The following is a 23022-nucleotide window of genomic DNA, read 5'->3' as shown; positions in this document are numbered from 1 at the left end:
ACAGCAGCTTTGGCATGTTTTGTTATCCTGTATAACAAAATAGACTTTTACAATGGTGGTCCATTGGAAAGAATGTTTGTTTTCCCAATTCTGTGGGCGCGGTCGAGGGAATTACTTATTATTACGTGATTATCGACTCGGAATAGCCTAAATACAAATATAGACTCTGAGTGTTGCGTGACGATACCGTAACAACCGCGTGACGCAACATGACAACGTAAACGCGATTGGTCGACAGTCTTTGTTCAATATCCAATGGGATTTCTATCTCCTCTTTTCTGTGATATCTCTGGCCTTTACCCCTCAAACGCTCCCTGTGCCAAACATGGCTTGTGCTTAAGGAGCTGCATCCCGGGATATGTAGTCAGTCATTTAGCGACATACCTCCAATTCCAAATGCTCTACCCATCAAAACACAACAAGGACCATGATGCTGCTCGAAATTGCGCATGGGATATCAGACAGCCGATAACTCGTCTATTATGCTACTTCGCTGAAATATAAAGGTACCAGAAAACTGCGAGCGAACAACCATTGGAGCCACTTGAGAAAGTAATAAAGTAAAATATGTACTTTTTCCTGATTTGTGTAATTTAAAGGATGGGATGCGTATCGAAGTGTTTCTCAAATACACTCAATCCATAGGTTGCTTTCTGACTCAGCCTGCCCGCTCGGTGCCTTGATTGAAACAATGCATACAAAGCTTAGTTAGCGAGGATTTGTTAGGCTAGTAGTTAACCTTAGCTAACGCTACATTTGTCGTATGCAAAGTTGAAATGGTAACCTAGTTATCGTTTCATATTATTTTCAGCGCTTCTACAACGCACTGGTCAGCATTTTAGTTGTACTTCACATGAACTCGTGTGTAAGTTAGCTATTTGGATTGCGTGCACATTTAGCATTTTGCCTATTGAGAGGCTAGTTACTGTAGCAAACAGCTATAGCATCCCCCTGCCCGCCATCTTTTTAAAGGAATAGATGTGATGCACAATCATATGCACCCGGTCGCTAAATTGTAAATGGCTACTATTTTGTGAAATAAAGGGTGTACGCCCAGTCGAGTAACTAGCTAATCTGTCTACATTTAGCCATATGGATTTGTGATTGCTAAACGTGCCGGATTTTGGCGTAGTTTATTATCCTACAATGTGTACTTTTGTGAATGTTGATCTCTGCATCATTGCTGTTGCCCAGCGAAATGCTCACTTCTTTGCCCCTGTTAGCAATTCTAAGTGGTCTGTGTAAGTTATATTACTTTGGCTACATGTATGTGTACTCACATTTTAGATTCATTTGACTTTTAGTTTATTAGAATTTAGCCACTACTCCATAGCTCAATCATTCTCATAAAATATTAGCCCAATTGACTCGATTTGACTACTGTCTGTGAGGATGGCATCTGAAGGTCTCATATTTTCTGAACAACACTTCTTTAATTTTCTAATTCCAATATTTGACTATTTTGTTTGGCAGGGCACATACACTCAGGTGGTGATGGGATGTGTGTACTGCTGGAGGAATAATGAGCTGAAAGAGGAGCAAAGTATCCATTGAAAACACTAGACTCAGACGTTTTGTAGAACAGGGAAGAAGTGCTCTCCTGTTGCCAGTATGTCGGCTGTTCCTGCGTCCGCCCCGGCACTTGTCAATCCCTCGCCACCAGAGTTCACCAACCCCAACAAGCCTGGCCGGAAAACAAACCAACTACAGTACATGCAGAACGTTGTGGTGAAGACTCTATGGAAGCATCAGTTTGCGTGGCCCTTTTACACACCTGTGGATGCCATCAAATTATGTCTCGCCGTAAGTCAATTCCACACTCAGTAGTTTTCTCTCTGTTATTGGTAGTCAGTATGGGGTACTAAAAGCAGAGCCTTAATGCTAGAATCCCTAATTGAAACAATAACAAAGTGTGGACCCCACCTCTGTTTTGGTAAAAAGCTGAGGGATGGACCTGGAGAAATGTAACCACTCTCAAATTCATAGACTGAGCTATGGATTCAAGGACTGACCATCCATAATATCAAATGCATAGTTTTAACCATGTTTTGAGGCTACAATGTTTGTTTACGTTTAACAAACATTGGAGTGAAACAGGCTTATATATTGGGTTCTGATGGGGTATGACAGTTGAACTATTCTCATGAGACATTTCTAAGTTATATTCTCCAAGAATCAGTGGGTATATGTCATTAATGTCTAAGTCTAAAATGTATGTAGTAACAAAGGATTCTGGCTTTGACAATATTTGGCTCTGGGTAAAAGTAGGTTGTTGCATTTTAATATATACACTGTGTGGATGTGTGTACATTTTGGTGTGATTCCTAACTAACCCTAACCCCTCATTGTTGAACAATCATAATCTTAAAATGTTTTCTTTATTTCCTGGCTGTTATGTTATTGCTCATTCATAGTGAATTCTACTTCCCTCTTGATGCTGTCATATAGGACTATCATAAAGTTATCAAGAGCCCAATGGACATGGGAACAATAAAGAAGAGGCTAGAGAATAACTACTACTGGAGTGCCAGCGAGTGTATGCAGGACTTCAATACAATGTTTACCAACTGTTATATCTACAACAAGGTAAATTCTCCTTTGCCATTCATAAAAATATAGATGTGAAAAACAACAAGGTCCGCACTCAACAAGTAGTTCAAATTTCCTTTAGCAGTTTTTTCACTGGATCACATACAGATGTTTACACACACAGATGGTTTTTCAGTGACATTGATGAAGACTTTTGAACTGTATTTTGACTCATTACGAGGAGGATGTATTTAGACTTCCTCTAGTCGGTCTAGAGGTGCCCCGTAGGCATTTTTGATAGCTGTGATGATTTTGATCAAGCAAACCATCTGACCTTGTTCACCTTAATCTTGACCCATAACTCATCCTTTCTTGTGTTCCCACAGCCTACAGATGACATTGTGCTGATGGCCCAAGCTCTAGAGAAGATATTCTTACAGAAAGTGTCCCAAATGCCTCAGGAGGAGGTGGAGCTGCTACCACCGGCGCCCAAAGTCAAAGCAGCCCGCAAACCAGGGGGGCCCGTTAGTGCAGGCAAGTCCAGCCTTTCACAGTTGATAGGGACTCATGCGCTGAGGAAATGTCTGTCATTTACACATTTTTGCTTCCATCATCTTTCTTGCAGAGAGCCAAGCACAGGGTGAGTCGACGGATTCACCCCCATCTTCTTACCCCAGCTCCCCTCCACTTCTGTCTCAGACTCCTGTCATAGCAGCCACGCCAGTGCCAACCATTACATCTGTTACCCCTGTCCGAGCTGTGCCTACCGCTGCCTCCATGATGGCTGTGGTTCCAACGGCACAGCCAGTCATCAAAGTAAGTCCCAGAGAGACAGGCCGCTCTAGGGGGTCTTTTCATTTAGCTCTACAGTCCAACGGAATATTCTTGTGGGGAGCGCATTTTACAGTTCTACTCGTCAAAATGTTCTCTTAGGATATAATCTATTAGAAATCTGAGAGAAATTCTAATATGCCATATCTTGATGAAGAGAAACAGGCTACTGATATATTTGCGTTTGGCCATTGTCATTTCCACAGAAAAAGGGGGTCAAGCGGAAAGCGGACACAACAACTCCCACCACCTCAGCAATCTCGGCCAGTAGAAGTGACTCCCCTACCCAGCTCCTAGAATCCAAACAGGAGAATGTCTTGTCCAGGCGGGAGAGCACAGTGCGGTCTGTCAAGCCCCTCAAGAAGGACACAGAGGATGGAGAGGTGCCCCTGCTCAGTGGCAAGAAAGGCAAGCTCGGCGAGCAGCTGAAGCACTGCGAAGTCATCCTGAAGGAGATGCTGTCCAAGAAGTACACGGCCCACGCTTGGCCTTTCTACAAGCCTGTAGACGCAGAAGCGCTAGAACTGCATGACTACCATGAGATCATCAAACACCCCATGGACCTGAGCACTGTCAAAGTAGGTTCCCTATTCACTCCCTCGACTCACTCCTAACTCTTCTAAATTACCCTCCAAAGCCTGGCTGTTTGCTTGGTGGAGGAAAATAATAAGACCAATGTTTTTATTTGGTGGTTAAGAATAGTTCAAATGGAACTATCCCTCAACAACAGTCACTGCTAAGGGGAGGACAATTACACCTGTTTTGCTAGTATATTTGTTTTGAGTTTTATAGAGATCTTTATCTCAGTAATAAGGCTCTGACTGTTTGCTCTGTAACCACAGAAAAAAATGGACAGTCGAGATTACCAAGATGCCCAAAGCTTTGCGACAGACGTCCGGTTAATGTTTTCAAATTGCTACAAGTACAACCCCCCTGACCACGAGGTTGTTGCGATGGCCAGGAAGCTCCAGGTAGGATAAGATGAATCATATCTACACCACCTCATTGGAGGGCTGTCGGTTGAACTACCCCTTGTCTTGTGTTTCTCAGGATGTGTTTGAGATGCGATTTGCCAAGATGCCAGACGAGCCCATCGAAGCCACCCAGCTCTCCACCATGCCGGTGGTAAGCAAGAGTACAGAGAGCAGTGAGAGCAGCGGCAACACCTCCAGTTCGGAGAGCTCCGACTCAGAGGAGGAGCGGGCCACGCGGCTCGCCGAACTGCAGGAACAGGTGGGTTCGGAACAGGTGGGTTCTCACAACCAAGGACCAAGATCCAAAACCCATGGATGGATGAACAGGGAGATGCCCCCCTCATGCCCCACTTCAGATTTAGACCGCTAACCCTTAAAAATCAAAGCCACTCCACGATGTTCAGAGATGATTTTCAGCCAGCCATCCAGAGTAAAAGTGACATAGTTAACCCTCTGCCGCTACAAATGCTGCAATAAACTGTTAGAATAACTTGGTATTATGGCTTGCATGCTGAAACTGTAGAGCTCACATTTTTAGAGCAATGTTTTACATTTCATTCATACCAATGGTGACATTATTTAGCTCTAATGAAATAGTTTGTTGTGCTACTAGAATGTTAACATGATCTTTGGAGTTTTCTATCTTTGTCCCCTGATTTCCCCTTTGGCTTTCTTACCAGCAAATCACTGTGGAGCACCCCAATGGTAACAGGGCGGGGGGAAAAAACGGGTGTGCCAAACGTTTTCAGGTGATTTATCTCTTACTTCCCCGTCCCCACAAAACTTTTTATTTTTGTATTGCACCTTGTTGAAAGAGCGGTAGAGGGTTACATGTGGGGATGAGAACTATTAAACAGGTTGTAAGTGTGCTAAAGGTCTTTCCCTCAGTAGTCAGCTTTCTCTTTGACATGTAGACCTAGATATTCCTTTTTAAGGCTTTTTGTAAGATGCAGGTAGTTACTTTTTCTCCCATTGTCACATTCTTTTACTGGTTTAAAAATGGGAAATGTTAGTTTTCATGGTGGTGACAGTGTTTGCTGGTGTTGGTAGTGTTAGTGTTTTTTTTAATGATTCTGGCAATGATTTCAAATGCTTTTGTTGCGTTGTAGGTTCAGTATTTCTTCCTTTTTTCAAGTTGAATAACCTCCTAAAGAACAATGTTTTTGTGCTGAAGACAAGGAAGTGTCACTGAGAGCGTTCACAATTCTATGTTATCGTTTTCTTTTTCTGTTTTATATTACTTGTTTCTTCAAAAAGCAATCAGTCAATGCGTCACTTTGGGAGTCAGCATTTGCTTATTGTTTTAAAGTTTTCGGTAGACAGCTACATTACAGGCTGGTGGCCCGGTGTGCTTCTCTGACAGCTTTTTTCCAGAGGCCAATGGGATATTATTTAATGAGAATCCTCTTTTCCTTGCCAGTATAGTACTGTTTTTCTGAGATCAATGACTGTACACTATTTACACACACACTCTTGATTGTTTCCTCTATGACTATTCTGAGCTTTCATTTGAGAATATATGTAGAAATATGAGTAGTTTATAGTTAATTAATGCACGTACAATACATGAATAAGGTAACTTGAGGATGATTTAAGATGCAGCAACCCTTTAAAAGTGAAATCAATCAAGCAAACACATGAATTGGCTAGAAATTGAGACCCCTTCAAAGTCAATGGAAAATAAAACGTTCCTCCTAGGGCTAATATATAACTAATATAACTGTCATAATTGTGACATAATGGTCCAAGACATTTTCTGCAACAGGTTACACATACCTACATCCCACAATAGCTAACCCTTGATGCCTGTATTTTTCCATCACTTCCAGTACCTTGTCCCAGTCTCTGCATCCACTTCACCCTATATAAACCAACATCTGGGCTCATCGGTGACTCTTTATTCTGCTTCTCTCCTCAGCTGAAGGCCGTTCACGAACAGCTGGCTGTTCTGTCGCAGGCCCCAGTAAGTAAACCAAAGAAAATGGAGAAAAAGCAAAAAGATAAGAAGAAAGACAAAGAGAAGGAAAAAACCAACAAGGGGAAGGCTGAAGACGAGAAGAAGCCCAAGTCAGCACAGCAAACCAAGCCAGCTAATCAGAAGAAGGCTCCAGCTCGGAAACCAAACCGCACGGGGGCGGCTACCAGGTACTACTGCCCAGTCTTATCATACAGTGCCTTGAGAAAGTATTCGCACCTCTTGACTTTTTCCAAATGGTGTTGTGTTACAGCCTGAATTTAAACTTTTGTGTCACTGGCCTACACACAATACTGGAATTATGTTTTTAGAAATTAAAAATGAAAAGCTGAAATATCTTGAGTCAATTAAGTTCAGGAGTCAAAATTCACTCTGTGCAATTGTGTTTAACATGATTTTTTAATGACTACCTCATCTCTGTACCCCACACATACAATTATCTGTAAGGTTCCTCAGTCGAGGAGTGAATTTCATACACAGATTTAACCACAAAGGCCAATGCCTCGCAAAGGGCACCTATTGGTAGATATGTAAAAAGCAGAAATTGAATATCCCTTTGAGCATGGTAAAAGTTACACTTTTGATGGTGAATCAATACACCCAGTCATTACAAAGACACAGGCGTCTTTCCTAACTCAGTTACCGGAGAGGAAGGAAGCCGCTCAGGGATTTCACCATGAGGCGAATGGTGACTTGAAGTCAGTTATGGAGTTTAATGACTGTGATAGGAGAAAACTGAGGATGGATCAACAACATTTACTCCACAAAAATAACCTAAAATGACAAAGTGAAAAGAAGGAAGCCTGTACAGACTAAAAACTATTCCAAAACATGTATCCGATTTGCAAAAAGGCCCTAAAGTAAAACTGCAAAAAAATTGGCAAAGAAATTTACTTTATTTCTTGAATACAAAGTGTAATGTTGGGGGCCAATCCAACACAACACATCACTGAGTACCACTGTTCATATTTTCAAGCATGTGGCTGCACCATGTTATGGGTATGATCGTCATCGGCAAGGACTAGGGAGTTTTGAGGGGATAAAAAGAAACGGAATAGAGCTAAGCACAGGCAAAATCCTAGAGGATAACCTGGTGTTCAGTCTGCTTTCCAACAGACACTGGGAGACATTCACCTTTCAGCTGGACAATAACCTAAAACACAAGGCCAAATACACTGGAGTTGCTTACCAAGACGACAATGAATGTTCCTGAGTGGCCTAGTTAGTTTTGACTTAAATTATTCTAACATATCGACTCGGGTGTGAATACTTATGTAAATGAGACTTTTGTATTTCATTTTCAATACATTTGCTACAAATTCTAAAAACATGGTTTCACGTCATTTTTATGCGGCATTTTGTGTAAAAAAATATCTAATACATTTTGAATTCAGGCTGTAACACAACAGAATGTGGAATAAGTCAAGGGGTATGAATACTATCTGAAGGCACTGTATCCGTTTCGTAATTTGTCACAATTAATTTGCTCAGTACTGCAGGGAACTTGAACTTTTGGATAAATCATCATTACCCATGCCACTTGTAACAGTGTTACGCTCTGCTGTGTTACACTTTCCCCTTGTAGTCTGATCCAGACGTGTCCGTCTGTCACACATCATCTGTACTTAAAACTTCTCTCAGTGCTAATTTGAGCATCCTGAGAGAGGCAAAACCCGTAGGCCTATCAAAGATCTGACCAAAACATTTTCAGGCAACCGAAGAAAGGGACCAAGGTGGCGGCGGCGAACAACGAGTCTGAAGAGGAGCCATCCCTTCCCATGTCATACGACGAGAAGCGCCAGCTCAGCCTGGACATCAACCGTCTTCCGGGTGAGAAGTTGGGCAGGGTGGTCCACATCATCCAGGCCCGGGAGCCTTCGCTGCGTGACTCCAATCCGGACGAGATAGAGATAGACTTTGAGACACTCAAACCCTCTACCCTTCGTGAGCTCGAACGATACGTCAAGTCCTGTTTGCAAAAAAAGCAGCGGAAACTTTTACGTAAGTTGTGAGCTATTACTCTTGTTTTTACAGATGCCCTTCTCCAGTCGCTAATGGTTACCTGGTTCTTCAGGGGTAAACCTCTCTTTTCTCTGCCTGTTTACTAAATGCTCTCAAGCTCCCTTGCGTTTGTTCCCCCCCTTTTTAACACTGATGTTACTCACCCTCCCACCCTTCGCAATTGCTTTTTGGTATTTTATTAGGATCCCCATTAGCTGTTGTGAAACCATCAGCTATTCTTCCTGGGGTCCACATGAAACATGACATATTACAGAACATAAATAGACAAGTTAAGCACAAGGACAGAACTACATGAATTTAGAAACGGCACACACAGCCTAAATTTCAATACATATACACAAAATATCTAGGTGAAATAGGGAAGAGGCGTTGTGCCGTAAGGTAGTGGTGAACGGGTCAACTGTTTGTTCACCCGCCCACAATTGCAAATAACCCATCCGCAACCGCTCGACTATATGCTATAAAGTGAAACTTTGAGGCCTGCACCCAACCCTTAAGCCGGAAATATAGAAAATGCGCTGGAGGCTACAGTCAGACTGCAGAACAATTTTTTGAGTGTGTGTGCAGGATTTTGTTTTGCCTGATTTAGATATGTTTCTGCTTATAATATCCAATAATAATAATATTGTCTATAATTAGATATATGTAGTAGAGGACGACCGATTTAAGATTTTTCAATGCCGATACCAATTATTGGAGGACCAAAAAAAGCCGATACCGGTACAGATTAATCGGCCGATTTAAAAAATAAATAAATAAATGTTTTTTGTTTTTTTTAGATATATAATAATAATATTTTTTATATATATATATATATATATATATATATATATACTGCTCAAAAAAATAAAGGGAACACTAAAATAACACATCCTAGATCTGAATGAATGAACTATTCTTATTAAATACTTTTTTCTTTACATAGTTGAATGTGCTGACAACAACATCACACAAAAATGATCAATGGAAATCAAATTTATCAACCCATGGAGGTCTGGATTTGGAGTCACACTCAAAATTAAAGTGGAAAACCACACCACAGGCTGATCCAACTTTGATGTAATGTCCTTAAAACAAGTCAAAATGAGGCTCAGTAGTGTGTGTGGCCTCCACGTGCCTGTATGACCTCCCTACAACGCCTGGGCATGCTCCTGATGAGGTGGCGGATGGTCTCCTGAGGGATCTCCTCCCAGACCTGGACTAAAGCATCCGCCAACTCCTGGACAGTCTGTGGTGCAACGTGGCGTTGGTGGATGGAGCGAGACATTATGTCCCAGATGTGCTCAATTGGATTCAGGTCTGGGGAACGGGCGGGCCAGTCCATAGCATCAATGCCTTCCTCTTGCAGGAACTGCTGACACACTCCAGCCACATGAGGTCTAGCATTGTCTTGCATTAGGAGGAACCCAGGGCCAACCGCACCAGCATATGGTCTCACAAGGGGTCTGAGGATCTCATCTCGGTACCTAATGGCAGTCAGGCTACCTCTGGCGAGCCCATGGAGGGCTGTGCGGCCCCCCAAAGAAATGCCACCCCACACCATGACTGACCCACCGCCAAACCGGTCATGCTGGAGGATGTTGCAGGCAGCAGAACGTTCTCCACGGCGTCTCCAGACTGTCACGTCTGTCACATGTTCTCAGTGTGAACCAGCTTTCATCTGTGAAGAGCACAGGGCGCCAGTGGCGAATTTGCCAATCTTGGTGTTCTCTGGCAAATGCCAAACGTCCTGCACGGTGTTGGGCTGTAAGCACAACCCCCACCTGTGGACATCGGGCCCTCATACCACCCTCATGGAGTCTGTTTCTGACCGTTTGAGCAGACACATGCACATTTGTGGCCTGCTGGAGGTCATTTTGCAGGGCTTTGGCAGTGCTCCTCCTGCTCCTCCTTGCACAAAGGCGGAGGTAGCGGTCCTGCTGCTGGGTTGTTGCCCTCCTACGGCCTCCTCCACGTCTCCTGATGTACTGGCCTGTCTCCTGGTAGCGTCTCCATGCTCTGGACACTACGCTGACAGACACAGCAAACCTTCTTGCCCCAGCTCGCATTGATGTGCTATCCTGGATGAGCTGCACTACCTGAGCCACTTGTGTGGGTTGTAGACTCCGTCTCATGCTACCACTAGAGTGAAAGCACCGCCAGCATTCAAAAGTGACAAAAACATCAGCCAGGAAGCATAGGAACTGAGAAGTGGTCTGTGGTCACCACCTGCAGAACCACTCCTTTATTGGGGGTGTCTTGCTAATTGCCTATAATTTCCACCTTTTGTCTATTCCATTTGCACAACAGCATGTGAAATTTATTGTCAATCAGTGTTGCTTCCTAAGTGGACAGTTTGATTTCACAGAAGTGTGATTGACTTGGAGTTACATTGTGTTGTTTAAGTGTTCCCTTTATTTTTTTGAGCAGTGTATGTGTATATATATATATATATATAGAAAAAAAGAAATGCATTTGTAATAATGACAATTACAACAATACTGAATGAACACTTATTTTAACTTAATATAATACATCAATAAAATCGATTTAGCCTCAAATAAATAATGAAACATGTTCAATTTGGTTTAAATAATGCAAAAACAAAGTGTTGGCGAGGAAAGTAAAAGTGAAACATGTGCCATGTAAGAAAGCTAACCTTTAACTTCCTTGCTCATGAAAGCTGGTGGTTCCTTTTAACTAGTGATTATGATTGATTGATTGATTTTTATAAGATAAGTTTAATGCTAGCTAGCAACTTACCTTGGCTTCTTACTGCATTCTCGTAACAGGCAGGCTCCTAGCCTGTAATGTGGTTAGAGCATTGGGCTAGTTAACCGTAAGGTTGCAAGATTGAATCACCTTGCTGACAAGGTAAAAATCTATCTTTCTGCCCCTGTAGAAGGCGGTTAACCCACCGTTCCTAGGCTGTCATTGAAAATAAGAATGTGTTCTTAACTGACTTGCCTAGTTAAATAAAGGTGTAAAAAAAAAAAAAAAACTGCCAAATCGGTGTCCAAAAATACCGGTTTCCAATTGTTATGAAAACTTGAAATCGGCCCTAATTAATCGGTCGACCTCTAATATGTAGCTTCTCTTTTGTCATTATGTGTTTCCCTAAAATATACCCTTGCTCAACAGAATAATGTAATAGCTTGATAGAATGAATGCTTCAATCTAGTTGACATCGGTAAAGTTTTCTCTGTCGTCTTTCGCAGAGCAAAGACCTTTCGGGACTGGGGAGAAAATACAATGCAATACAGTAAAAAAAAAAAACTTAAGACTTTCTGTGAAAAATGTCCAAATGACATCAGTTTGACCAGTTGTAAGGCAAAAGAATAATGTGAAAACGACCCAACGTGTTTCAGTTCGGCTTCAATGCATATTTTATGTGGTTGAAATTACCCAATCGTCGTACTTGATTAAAGTAAAGATAACTTAATAGAAAACGACTCAAGTAAAAGTTGAAAGTCACCAAGTGAAATTCTACTTGTCTAAAAGTATTTGATTTAAAATATACTTAAGTATCAAAAGTAAAAGTATAAATAATAAAACATTCAATATTAAACTTCTTATGGCTGGGGGCAGTATTGAGTAGCTTGGATGAATAAGGTGCCCAGAGTAAACTGCCTGCTACTCAGTCCCAATTGCTAATATATGCATATTATTAGTATATTTGGATAGAAAACACTCTGAAGTTTCTAAAACTGTTTGAATGATGTCTGTGAGTATAACAACTCAAATGGCAGGCAAAAACCCGAGAAAAAATCCAACCAGGAAGTGGGAAATCTGAGGTTGGTCGTTTTTCAACTCATTCCCTATTGAAGATACAGTTGGATATTGGTAATGTTGCACTTCCTAAGGCTTCCACTAGATGTCAACAGTCTTTGATGCTTCTACTATGAAGTGGGGCCGAATGAGAGGGGATTGAGTAAGGTCTGCCATGAGCTGAACATGCGCTGACCATGCGCATTTCTGAAGACAAAGGAATTCTCCGGTTGGAACATTATTGAATACTCATGTTAAAAACATCCTAAAGATTGATTCTATACTTAGTTTGACATGTTTCTACAGACTGTAATATGACTTTTCGTCTGAACTTTTGCCTGGACCTGCCCGCGCGTCGTGAGTTTAGATTGTGTACTGAACGCTAGAACAAAACGGAGTTATTTGGACATAAATTATGGACATTATCGAACAAAACAAACATTTATTGTGGAACTGGGATTCCTGGGAGTGCATTCTGATGAAGATCATCAAAGGTAAGTGAATGTTTTTAATGTTATTTCTGACTTCTGTTGACTGCACAATATGGCGGATATCTTTTTGTCTTGTTTGGGCTCTGAGCGCCGTACTCAGATTATTGCATGATTTGCTTTTTCCGTAAAGCTTTTTTGAAATCTGACACAGCAGTTGCATTAAGCAAACCAGACAGCACCATTTTCTTGTTTAATTTTTTTTATTTTTTATTTACACATAGCCAGGGGAACATTCCAACTCTCAGACATCATTTACAAACAAAGCATGTGTGCTATGAGTCAGCCAGATCAGGGACAATAGGGTTGATCAGGGATGTTCTCTTAATAAGTGCGCGAATTGGACCATTTTCCTGTCATGCTAAGCATTCAAAATGTAAATACTGCTTTTGGGTGTCAGGGAAAATGTATGGAGTAAAAAGTACATTATTTTCTTTAGGAATGTATTGAAGTAAAGGTTGTCAAAATTATAAATGGTAAAGTACTGATACTTTAAAGTATTTTTACTGAAGTACTTGACATCACTCGTTGATATACTGTCACCTTTTATGATGCTTTCATGATGAAGACAGCACCTCTAAAGATCATATCTAACTGAGCATTGCATTCTCTCAAGATGCAGAAGGATATCATATTTCTCTACTCCTGTTCCCAAGTCCAAATTTTGCGTACATTTGGTGTATAATTTTACTGCAAGGAATGCTTAGTTCTGCAGGAGTTATTAGTAATGCCCTATTCGCATTGGGACTAGTTATGTATTTATTATCACAGAATGTCTGTTAATCCAGAGGACAATTCGGACAGGATAAGTTTTTTCCAAACTGCCCCCTGTAATTAATTTTTTATATATACACACTACCGTTCAATAGTTTGGGGTCACTTAGAAATGTCCTTGTCTTTGAAAGAAAAGCAAATGTTTTGTCCATTAAAATAACATCAAATTGATCAGAAATACAGTGTAGGCATTGTTAATGTTGTAAATCACTATTGTAGCTGGAAATGGCTTATTTTATTTATGGACTATCTACATAGGCGTATAGAGGCCCATTATCAGCAACTGTCACTCCTGTGTTCCAATGGCACGTTGTGTTAGCTATTCCAAGTTTATCATTTTAAAAGGCTAATTGATCATTAGAAAACCCTTTTGCAATTACATTAGCACAGCTGAAAACTGTTGTTCTGATTTAAGGAAGCAATAAAACTGGCCTTTAATGCAACCGCTGTGTCAGATTTCAAAAAAGCTTTACAGCGAAAACACATCATGGAATAATCTGAGTACAGCGCTCGGAGACCAAAACAAGCCATACAGATATCCGCCATGTTGTAGAAATAGCATTATAAATATTCACTTACCTTTGATGATCTTCATCGGAATGCACTCCCAGGAATCCCAGTTTCACAATAAATTTTAGTTTTTGATAATTTATGTCCAAATACCTCCTTTTTGTTCGCGCGTTTAGTACAGTAATCCAAATGTGCAGGCACTAGGTCCAGACAAAGTCCAAAAAGTTATATTACAGTTCGTAGAAACATGTCAAACGATGTATATAATCAATCTTTAGGATGTTTTTATCATAAATCTTCAATAATGTTTCAACCGGACAATTCCTTTGTCTTTAGAAATGAAAAGGAACGCAGCTAGCTCTCACGGGCGTGCGCATGATATAGCTCATGGCATTCTGCCAGACCTCTGGTTCAAACAGCTCTTATTCTCTCCCCGTTCACAGTAGAAGCCTGAAACAACGTTCTAAAGACTTGACATCTAGTGGAAGCCTTAGGAAGTGCAATATGACCCCACAGACACTGTATATTGTGGATAGGCAAAGACTTGAAAACCTACAAAACTCAGATTTCCCACTTCCTGGTTGGATTTTTTCTCAGGTTTTTGCCTGCCATATGAGTTCTGTTATACTCACAGACATCATTCAAACAGTTTTAGAAACTTCAGAGTGTTTCTATCCAAATCTACTAATTATATGCATATTCTAGCTTTTGGGCCTGAGTAGCAGGCAGTTTACTCTGGGCACCTTTTCATCCAAGCTACTCAATACTGCCCCTTAATCCCAAAGAAGTTAAACTTGTTGAGTATCTGGAGCATCAGCATTTGTGAGTTTGATTACAGGCTCAAAATGGCTAGAAACAAAGACCTTTCTTCTGAAACTCATCAGTCTATTCTTGTTCTGAGAAATGAAGGCGAGAAATTGCCAAGAAGCTGAAGATCTGGTTTAGAGCCAGTTTAGAGCCAGCGCAAACTGGCTCTAAACAGAATGGAAAGAGTGGGAGGCCCCGGTGCACAACTGAGCAAGAGGACAAGTACATTAGAGTGTCAAGTTTGAGAAACAGACGCCTCACAAGTCCTCAACTGGCAGCTTTATTATATATTACCCGCAAAACACCAGTCTCAACGTCAACAGTGAAGAGGCGATGCTTGAAGCACAGCGCTGTTTATGACTTCAAGCCTATCAACTCCCGAGCTTAGGCTGGCAATACTGTAGTGCCTATATGAACATTCAATAGTCAAAGGTATATGAAATACAAATGGTATAAAGAGAAATAGTCCTATAATAACTACAACTTTAAACTTCTTAACTGGGAATATTGAAGACTCATGTTAAAAGGATCACCAGCTTCCATATGTTCTCATGTTCTGAGCAAGGAACTTAAATGTTAGCTTTTTTACATGGCACATATTGCACTTTTACTTTCTTCTCCAACACTGTGTTTTTGCATTATTTAAACCAAATTGAACAAGTTTCATTTTTTATATATGTATTATATTAAGTTAAAATAAGTGTTCATTCAGTATTGTTGTAATTCACATTATTACAATTAAATATATGAAAATCGGCCGATCAATTGGTATTGGCTTTTTTTGGTCCTCCAACAATCGGTTTCGGCGTTAAAATCATAATCGGTCGACCTCTAGTGTGTATATGTGTGTGTGTGTGTATATACAGTTGAAGTCAGAAGCTTACATACACCTTAGCCAAATACATTTAAACTTAGTTTTTCACCATACCTGACATTTAATCCTAGTATAAATTCCCTGTTTTAGGTCAGGTAGGATCACCACTTTGTTTTAAGAATGTGAAATGTCAGAATAATGGTAGAGAGCAGTAGAGAGAATTATTTATTTGAGCTTTTATTTCTTTCATCACATTCCCAGTGGGTCAGAAGTTTACATACACTCAATTAGTATTTGGTAGCATTGCCTTTAAATTGTGTAACTTGGGTCAAATGTTTTGGGTAGCCTTCCACAAGCTTCCCACAATAAGTTGGGTGAATTTTGACCCATTCCTCCTGACAGAGCTGGTGTAACAGAGTTAGGTTTGTAGGCCTCCTTGCTCACACATGCTTTTTCAGTTCTGCTCACAAATGTTCTGTAGGATTGAGGTCAGGGCTTTTTGATGGCCACTCCAATACCCTGACTTTGTTGTCCTAAAGCCATTTTGCCACAACTTTGGAAGTATGCTTGGGGTCATTGTCCATTTGGAAGACCCATTTGCGACCAGGCTTTGACTTCCTGACTGATGTCTTGAGATGTTGCTTCAATATATCCACATCATTTTCTTTCCTCGTGATGCTATCTATTTTGTGAAGTGCACCAGTCCCTCCTGCAGCAAAGCACAACATGATGCTGCCACCCCCGTGCTTCACGGTTGGGATGGTGTTCTTCGGCTTGCAAGCCTCCCCCTTTTTCCTCCAAACATTACAATGGTCATTATGGCCAAACAGTTCTATTTTTGTTTCATCAGACCAGAGGACAATTCTCCAAAAAGTACAATGTTTGTCCTCATGTGCAATTGCAAACCGTAGTCTGGCTTTTTTTATGGCGATTTTTGGAGCAGTAGCTTCTTCCTTGCTGAGTGGCCTTTCAGGTTATGTCGACGTAGGACTCGTTTTACTGTGGATATAGATACTTTTGTACCTGTTTCCTCCAGCATCTTCACAAGGTCCTTTGCTGTTGTTCTGGGATTGATTTGCACTTTTCGCACCAAAGTATGTTCATCTCTAGGAGACAGAACGCGTCTCCTTCCTGAGCGGTATGACTTCTGCGTGGTCCCATGGTGTTTAGAGGTCGACCTAATATGATTTTTCAACGCCGATACCAATTACTGGAGGACCAAAAAAAGCTGATACCGATTAATAGGATGATTTATTAAATTAATTAATTTATTTGTAATAATGACAATTACAGCAATACTGAATGAACAATTTTATTTTAACTTAATATAATACATCAATAAAAATCTATTTAGCCTCAAATAAATAATGAAACATGTTCAATTTGGTTTAAATAATGCAAAAACAAAGTGTTGGAGAAGAAAGTAAAAGTGCAATATAAAAAAGCTAACGTTTAAGTTCCTTGCTCAGAACATGAGAACATATGAAAGCTGGTGGTTCCTGTTAAAAAAACGTAATATAATATTCCCAGGTAAGAAGTTTTAGTTTGTAGTTATTATAGGAATTACAGAACTATAGGACTATTTCTCTCTATACCATTTGTATTTTATATACTTTTGAATTTTGGATGTTCTTATAGGCACTTTAGTATTGCCAGTGTAACAGTATAGCTTCCGTCCCTCTGGGCTCGAACCAGGAACACATCGACAACAGCCACCCTCGAAGCATCGTTACCCATCGCTCCACAAAAGCCGCGGCCCTTGCAGAGCAAGGGGAACAACTACTTCAAGGTCTCAGAGCGAGTTACGTCACCGATTGAAACGCTATTAGCGCGCTCCCCGCTAAGTAGCTAGCTATTTCACATCGGTTACACCAGCCTAATCTTGGGAGTTGATAGGTTTAAAGTCATAAACAGCTCAATGCTTGAAGCACAACGAAGAGCTTCTGGCAAACGCACGAAAGTGCTGTTTGAATGAATGCTTACGAGCCTGCTGCTGCCTACCACCGCTCAGTCAGACTGCTCTATCAAATATCAAATCATAGACTTTATTATAACATAATAACACACAGAAATACGAGCCTTAGGTCATTAATATGGTCAAATCCGGAAACTATAATTTTGAAAAACAAAACGTTCTTTCTTTTAGTGAAATACGGAACCGTTATGTATTTTATCTAACGGGTGGCATCCCTAAGTCTAAATATTGCTGTTACATTGTACAACCTTCAATGTTATGTCATAATTATGTGCAATTCAGGCAAATTAATTACGGTCTTTGTTAGAAATAAATGGTCTTCACACAGTTCGCAACGAGCCAGGCGGCCCAAACTGCTGCATATACCCTGACTGCTTGCACGGAACGCAAGAGAAGTGACACAATTTTCCTAGTTAAAAGAAAGTTATGTTGGCAGGCAATATTAACTAAATATGCAGGTTTAAAAATATATACTTGAGTATTGATTTTAAGACAGGTATTGATGTTTATGGTTAGGTACACATTGGTGCAACGACAGTGCTTTTTTCGCGAATGCGCTTGTTAAATAACCGTTTGGCGAAGTAGGCTATGATTCAATGATAAACTAACAGGCACCGCATCGATTATATGCAACGCAGGACAAGCTAGATAAACTAGTAATATCATCAACCATGTGTAGTTAACTAGTGATTATGTTAAGATTGATTGTTTTTTTATAAGATACGTTTAATGCTAGCTAGCACCTTACCTTGGCTCCTTGTTGCACTCGCATAACAGGTAGTCAGCCTGCCACGCAGTCTCCACGTGGAGTGCAATGTAATCGGCCATGATCGGTGTCCAAAAATGCAGATTACCGATTGTTATGAAAACTCGAAATCGGCCCTAATTAATCAGCCATTCCGATTAATCGGTCGACCTCTAGTGTTTATACGTGCGTACTATTGTTTGTACAGATGAACGTGGTACCTTCTGGGATTTGGAAATTGCTCCCAAGGATGAACCAGACTTGTGGAGGTCTACAAAAAAAATTCTGAGGTCTTTGCTGATTTCTTTTGATTTTCCCATGATGTCAAGCAGAGGCACTGAGTTTGAAGGTAGGCCTTGAAATTCATCCACAGCTACACCTCCAATTGACTCAAATGATGCCAATTAGCCTATCAGAAGCTTCTAAAGCCATGCCATCATTTTCTGGAATTTTCTAAGCAGTTTAAAGGCACAGTCAACTTAGTGTATGTAAACTTCTGACACACTGGAATTGTGATACAGTGAAAGATTATTTCACTTATAAGTCTGTAAACAATTGTTGGAAAAATTACTTGTGTCATGCACAAAGTAGATGTCCTAACCGACTTGCCAAAACTATAGTTTGTTAACAAGAAATTTGTGTAGTGGTTGAAAAACAAGTTTTAATGACTCCAACCTACGTGTTGTAAATGACTATTGTAGCTGGAAACGGCAGATTTTTAAAAATGGAATATCTACATAGGCCTACAGAGGCCCATTATCAGCAACAATCACTCCTGTGTTCCAATGTCACATTGTGTTAGCTAATCCAAGTTCATAATTTTAAAAGGCTAATGGATCATTAGAAAACCCTTTTACAATTCAGCACAGCTGAAAACTGTTGTACTGATTAAAGAAGCAATAAAACTGGCCTTCTTTAGACTTGTTGAGTATCAGGAGCATCAGCATTTGTGGGTTCGATTACAGGCTCAGAATGGCCAGAAACAAAGACCTTCTGAAACTCATCAGTCTTTTCTTGTTCTGAGAAATGAAGGCTATTCCATCTGAGAAATTGCCAAGAAACTGAAGATCTGGTACACCGCTGTGTACTACTCCCTTCACAGAGCAGCGCAAACTGGCCCTAACCAGAATAGGAAGAGGAGTGGGAGGCCCCGGTGCATAACTGAGCAGGAGGACAAGTATATTAGAGTGTCTAGCTTGAGAAACAGACGCCTCACAAGTCCTCAACTGGCAGCTTCATTAAATAGTACTTGCAAAACACCAGTCTCAACGTCAACAGTGAAGAGGCTAAATGTAGAGAGCAAAACTGACTTGAGCAGGAACTATTGTTTTGGTCCAATTGAATTTCAAGTGGACTCGTTAGCACCACCAAAACAGAAAAACGACAAGTTAGAGGGGACGGAAAGATGTAGTTTGTTGTCACATCGGCAAAGTAAACATGTGGGAACTTATTCAATGGCGTTGTCTGCCGGATTGGGAAAAATAGTGCCAAGAACTGGTTTCAGGAAAACAAAAAAAAGAGTTAGAAAAGCGCCTACAGAACGTGAGCAGACAACTGAACCACATTAAGAAACTGCCAGCTTTGGGATGTGTATAATATATTGTCCATTGATGCTCTTTGTGAAAAGGATGTTTGTCTATTTTTCTATAGTTGATATGTCAGGATTTGACTGTATGCCTCAGTATTAACTTTCCCCTTACCTCCTTCCTTCTCCTTTGCAGAGAAGGCAGGCTCGGCGCCAGCAGGGGGCGCCTCTCGAATGAGCGGCAGCAGCAGCTCCTCTGACTCTGGCAGCAGCAGCTCCAGTGGCTCCAGCTCAGAAAGCAGTGACTCCGATTGATCAGAGAAAGAACCACATACAGTCCAGTCCCTCTTACCGTAGTTCATTTACCCCCCTTTTTAGCTAGTAGTCTACTCTATTTTTTTCTTCCCCCGGATGACTTTTATAAGATAATGAAAAGACTTTCGATGATGAGGATATTGATAATGTTTTGTATTTAGAAATGCCTTTAAAGAAAAAACGTAGGAAACGTGTAAGAAGATATAGCTGACTGAACATAGTCAGGATTTGTTTTTGCTGGCCCTTAAAGGGAAATGCCTGGTATCACCAGAACAACATGCGTTTAGTTAATATTATAATTTTTTAAAGACTATGTTACGTAAGTAGTAAACCGTTAAGAAACACTGAGATTGATTTTGGTTTGGACAAAATTGTCTCAAGGAACAAATATGGTCTTTCTCTTTCTGGGATGGCTGTTGCCTCTAGTTTGACCTTTGCCACCACACATTATTCCATTTTTTTTCTCTCGGTTTTATGGATACAGCTATATTTAAGAAATTAAGATAATTGTTATTTTTATGGTCATACATATAATTTCTGTTGACAATGTAAAACAAATGGTTTTAACGATCATCTATAGAAGATAATTGATAACTGTTTATTTTTGTTCTCAATCTTCCATTCTCCATTGAGTGTTTGTAAATCTGTTGTCTCAAGGGTCTGTTCAATGTAGTTGACGGTTAACACTAGACTGCGGTTGAATGATACATTGACTTAATCATGGCCCTACTTGTATTTACTGAGTGTTTTATCAACACATTTATGGCAAAGTAAAGTTGCTGTTTGATAATTTTTCTGATTGTCTTAAAGATTATTTTTGAGTCATGCTTTGATATTCTGTCCCCAGTATGTGGTGGCATATACAAATTCACTTTTTGCAGCCAGTGTTAATGTTAAATGCTCCCCTACTAAGATGTAACACACATCACACACTCTTGTGGTTTGTTTCCCAGCCTGTTTGTATATTTGGCATGTGCCATATCTGACAACTTTCATTATTGAATGTTATAACTTTTTCCTTTGTCTGTGTATGGGCTAGTCTTTCATTTGAACATTATGGTTATATTCCATATGTAGGTGAATTATGGGCTCTCTGTCTCCTCTGTGTAAACGACTAATTGCCACGTGTACAAAAACTTACACAAGACAGAAAATTAGAATCTAAAAGTAAATAATCTTATTGTTATTTTGTTAATATTTGAGCATTACAAAGACCTCTGTAAACAAAACTAGGTAGATGTGTCATAATACACAATCTAGTCTTCCTTCCAAATTCACAATCATGAATTCAAACTGCTTGTTTACCTTTTACAATACACCTGTTGTGACTGGATTTTTACAATTATGTATCTGTAATTTCTGAGGTGGTAAGTGTATTTTCTATCAATTTTAGATAATTTACAACTGCAGTTCACAAAGCTGAGATCATTTGGTTAGTTGTTAGTAGTGGTGATGTTTTAAACTTGATCTGCTAAATCCCCATTAACCTCATTATACAGATTCAGACAACCTCTTACATAAAAAAAAGCTGGTTTTGCCTGAGGGATGTCATACGAATTGTTTTCACCATATTCACTTATTTGTTCATTTTAGTTCTTGGTCAACATATAATAGATAATTTTTATATTTTAATAAAATAATTTTATGTATTTGCATGCACTCCTGCTGTAACTTTCTGAAATATTTTTTAGCACTGTATTGTAACTTCTGTAGACATCAATCTTTGAGAACTAAAGATTTGTGTTGTAGTTTTAGGGTTGTTTAAGGGTGAAATTACATAGGGATGCTGGGCAAACAAAAAGTTGATATTTGATGTAATTATTTACATGGGATACCATATTTTCTGAGTTCCTTTGTTTTCATAAATAAACCACATAAACATACACGATTGTGCGCTCCTTTGTATCCCATCCATATCATAGCTGTTTAGGCCAATAACTGGCAGGGGCATAGCTATGTCAAAGGTTTGTGTTAAGTCAGAATTTATAGAGCACACTTCTATTCCACATGACAGTGCACATAATCAACCTCTACTTGCTGTTGGAACAGTTTGTTTATTTTTTGTAATTGTTTCAGTTTGTCAGTTTAGTTACGATAATACTGCATTGAAATGCAAAAAAATTAAGAAATTATACATAGGCCTGAGCTTATACTGCCATGCCCCAATACATACACAGGTAGCCTCTTTTAGAATCAGAGATTGAAGTACTTACACATTCATCTCCAACATAACATAGGCTCAGCATTCCTGAACAGTCTCATTACAAGTCAGAATGTTGAACAAACTTAATTTCAATTTCACCTGTTGTCTGCAAATTTTTGTCCCTATGTCGGCGGTAATCTAATACAAAATCACACTTTATTTGGATACGACAGAAAGTGTCATACTATCTGTTGATAAGCAACTACTTGCTAATGTCACAGTTAGGGTTAGGTTTAAAATAAGGGTAAGGGTTAAGGTAAGTGATGAGCGATTAACCAACATTTGTTATTTTTCGTATTTAAAGCAACTAATTGTTTTGTTGTAGTTTTTTTCCTCTGTGCTCTATGTGCACATTGCACAGGTTCTCTAGAGATAAATCAGATCCAGCCTGAACTGTGCAATGATAGTAGGGAGTTATAGTGCAGAAAACATGGTAATTACCTACAATGACCATAATCCATTGCACCTACTTGTCCAGTCTGTGTGTTTCTTTTATGCCTGCTATGGAAGAGAGAAGAATGCACACCTAAACTCAGCAAAAAAATAAATGTCCTCTCACTGTGAACTGCATTTATTTTCAGCAAACTTAGCATGTGTAAATATTTGTATGAACATAAGATTCAACTGAGACATAAACTGAACAAGTTCCACAGACATGTGACTAACAGAAATGAAATAATGTGTCCCTGAACAAAGTGGGGGTCAGTATCTGGTGTGGCCACCAGCTGCATTAAGTACTGCAGTGCATCTCCTCCTCATGGACTGCACCAGATTTGCCAGTTCTTGCT

At 40.0% G+C, this 23022-nt stretch overlaps 1 protein-coding gene across 5 annotated transcripts; it reads left to right on the top strand.

Moving 5' to 3' along the window:
- The first annotated feature begins 426 nt into the window (after window positions 1-426).
- Window positions 427-21914, top strand: LOC120063023 (bromodomain-containing protein 3-like). 5 transcript variants are annotated; one of them, XM_039013119.1, is made up of 12 exons: window positions 427-506; window positions 1474-1803; window positions 2449-2586; window positions 2916-3063; window positions 3155-3345; window positions 3567-3938; window positions 4203-4331; window positions 4411-4608; window positions 5015-5083; window positions 6253-6479; window positions 8021-8310; window positions 19913-21914. In XM_039013119.1, exons 2-12 carry the CDS (start codon window positions 1612-1614, stop codon window positions 20029-20031), a joined length of 2073 nt encoding a protein of 690 aa, XP_038869047.1. In that variant the 5' UTR covers window positions 427-506; window positions 1474-1611; the 3' UTR covers window positions 20032-21914. The 5 variants fall into 5 exon arrangements, with proteins under 5 accessions (XP_038869047.1, XP_038869048.1, XP_038869046.1 ...); XM_039013120.1 differs by having other exon boundaries at window positions 452-552; window positions 4411-4593; XM_039013118.1 differs by having other exon boundaries at window positions 452-552.
- The last annotated feature ends 1108 nt before the right edge of the window (window positions 21915-23022 follow it).

This window comes from Salvelinus namaycush, chromosome 18, assembly GCF_016432855.1.
Source record: "Salvelinus namaycush isolate Seneca chromosome 18, SaNama_1.0, whole genome shotgun sequence".
Classification (NCBI taxonomy): domain Eukaryota; kingdom Metazoa; phylum Chordata; class Actinopteri; order Salmoniformes; family Salmonidae; genus Salvelinus; species Salvelinus namaycush.
The sequence above is the reverse complement of the archived record's forward strand: the minus strand, read 5'-3'. Positions and strand labels throughout refer to the sequence as shown.

Excerpts from the sequence above, each read along its gene's own strand:
- LOC120063023 (XM_039013119.1), top strand. The coding sequence starts at position 1,612 with ATGTCGGCTGTTCCTGCGTCCGCCCCGGCACTTGTCAATCCCTCGCCA. Across the intron at positions 2,587-2,915 it reads ACTGTTATATCTACAACAAG|CCTACAGATGACATTGTGCT; the intron begins GTAAATTCTCCT and ends GTGTTCCCACAG. Across the intron at positions 8,311-19,912 it reads AAAGCAGCGGAAACTTTTAC|AGAAGGCAGGCTCGGCGCCA; the intron begins GTAAGTTGTGAG and ends TCTCCTTTGCAG.